Source organism: Nematolebias whitei, chromosome 1, assembly GCF_014905685.2.
Source record: "Nematolebias whitei isolate Nwh7 chromosome 1, NemWhi1, whole genome shotgun sequence".
Classification (NCBI taxonomy): domain Eukaryota; kingdom Metazoa; phylum Chordata; class Actinopteri; order Cyprinodontiformes; family Rivulidae; genus Nematolebias; species Nematolebias whitei.
In genome coordinates, this window is record NC_056498.1 from 16,033,809 (window position 1) to 16,035,689 (window position 1,881).

Consider the following 1,881-nt stretch of genomic DNA (forward strand, 5'->3'; position numbering starts at 1 on the left):
CTCACGGCGCACGAAATTTAAGTAATCAGCCGGTTTGTTAGGAGGTATCCACGCACGGTAAGGGCTAAGAACATTGAGAACCCAGGTGATGAACACAGCGATCCTCATCCAAAGCAGCCACTGAGCGGCACAAGGGTGTGGCGTGCACACCAGACCGCCAGAAACATCGGAAGCACTTTTTAATGTGCGACACCAACGCGGTTCTTCATTTTATAATTCCTAAACTAAACACGCACACACAACTCATTCCCAGAATATGAAAGAAAAACCAAAACTAGTGAATATTCACATGGGCTAACACCAGGCATGCAAAGTCCAAACAGTCCAGAAGGAGAAAAAACAACAAGCTTCCACCCCTCCTCTTTAAATCCAATGAAAAGAAACAAAGAAAACAGAAGAAAATAAAAACACTTGATACGAAGGGGGGTGCAAATGGAAGACAGACAACCTGCAACATCAAGGTGGAAATAGTTGCTAGAATGGCTTTTTATTGGCTGTCACCAGCTGGCGAGTCAACCAATCAGTAGCTGCAGTCTCGTGTTGAGACAGGTTACAAATCTGAAAATAAAATAAAAAAGCGAACCCCCACCCCCCCAAAAAAAGCTTAAAAGTCATAGATACATTATTGTAAGTATCTCTGCTATAGTAGGTTTTATTCTATATCATATTAAAGTCATTATGTACTGTATGATTTTTTTTCTATTCCGTTGTCATCATCATCATCATCAGCATCATGAACTGTACTCTACAGATGTATTACTGTAGGTTAATGCTTCTATAGACCATAATCTGGGTAGAAATTAAAGGGCTCTATTGGCTGAAAGAGGGAGGAAGAAAGGACTACTTCCTGTTCTTCATCCTTCCTGTTTTTAATCTCTTCATGCTTCTAAAGACTGCATCACTGTAGAACAGCTGACTGGTTTCACCTGGGGGTGTAAACAAAAGGATTGGAGTATGGCAGCTCTATCTTTCACTAAAATCCCTTCATTTTTCTCTCTACCCCCTCCCTCCCTCCGTCTGTTCTGCTCTTGCGGGGAATGACGGGAGTTGTTTAGTGACAAATAAGAAACCCATTCGTCTTGTTCCTGCGTTATCATCGTGCTTCGCCATTGTCGTTTATTTTCGCCCTCCACTCTCGCGCATTCTCTCTCGGTGGTTTTTGGTTTTCTTCAACAGGACACCTCCATGGTTTGGGAGGGGCTGGGCGGCATCTGGCCACCCTGCGAGCCCTGGGACAGGGTGCGGGAGCGAGAGCGGGAGCCGTCCATGGAGTAGGAGGAAGAAAGTGAGGTGGTGCGAGAGCGGGACAGGCGCGTCATGCAGGAGGACGCCACTGTGGGGAAACACGAGACTCACATAAGCTGCTGCAATAGTTCAAAGTCCGGAACAAACTTTATGCCATATCCCACCAACGCTTTACATCGATCAATACAGTCTGTTCACAACGTGGCTGATAAATGTGCATGAGATAAATTTTCATTGTTATGCTGATAACACACAATTATATTTGTCCATTAAACCCAATGAATCCAATCAGCTACTTAGACTACAAGCATGTCTTAAAGACATAAAAACCTGGATGACCCTTAATTTTCTCCTGTTGAACACAGACAAGACTGAGGTTTTGGTTTTGGACCTGAGCACCTTAGGAATGAATGTTTCAGTCTTTCTCCCTCCTTAGATGGCATTAATCTGTCCTCCAGCTCTAACGTTAAAAATCTTGGTGTTATTTTTGATCAGGACATGTCTTTTATCCCCCACATTAAAAACGTTACTAGAACTGCCTTCTTCCACCTGTGTAATATCGTTAAAATTAGAAACATCTTGTCTAAAAATGATGCAGAAAAACTGGTCCATGCATTTGTCACGTCTAGACTGGAC

The 1,881-nt window shown here is 43.3% G+C and overlaps 1 protein-coding gene across 1 annotated transcript; it reads right to left on the reverse strand.

Annotated features, from left to right (window-relative positions):
• Nucleotides 1–1,119: 1,119 nt before the first annotated feature.
• LOC119415429 (protein NDRG2) lies at nt 1,120–1,333 on the reverse strand (the record flags this gene model as incomplete). Its single annotated transcript, XM_037682572.1, is given in 1 exon segment — nt 1,120–1,333. A coding segment is annotated over 1 exon segment (164 nt), but the record flags the coding sequence as incomplete, so codon positions are not given.
• Between the last annotated feature and the right edge of the window lie 548 nt (nt 1,334–1,881).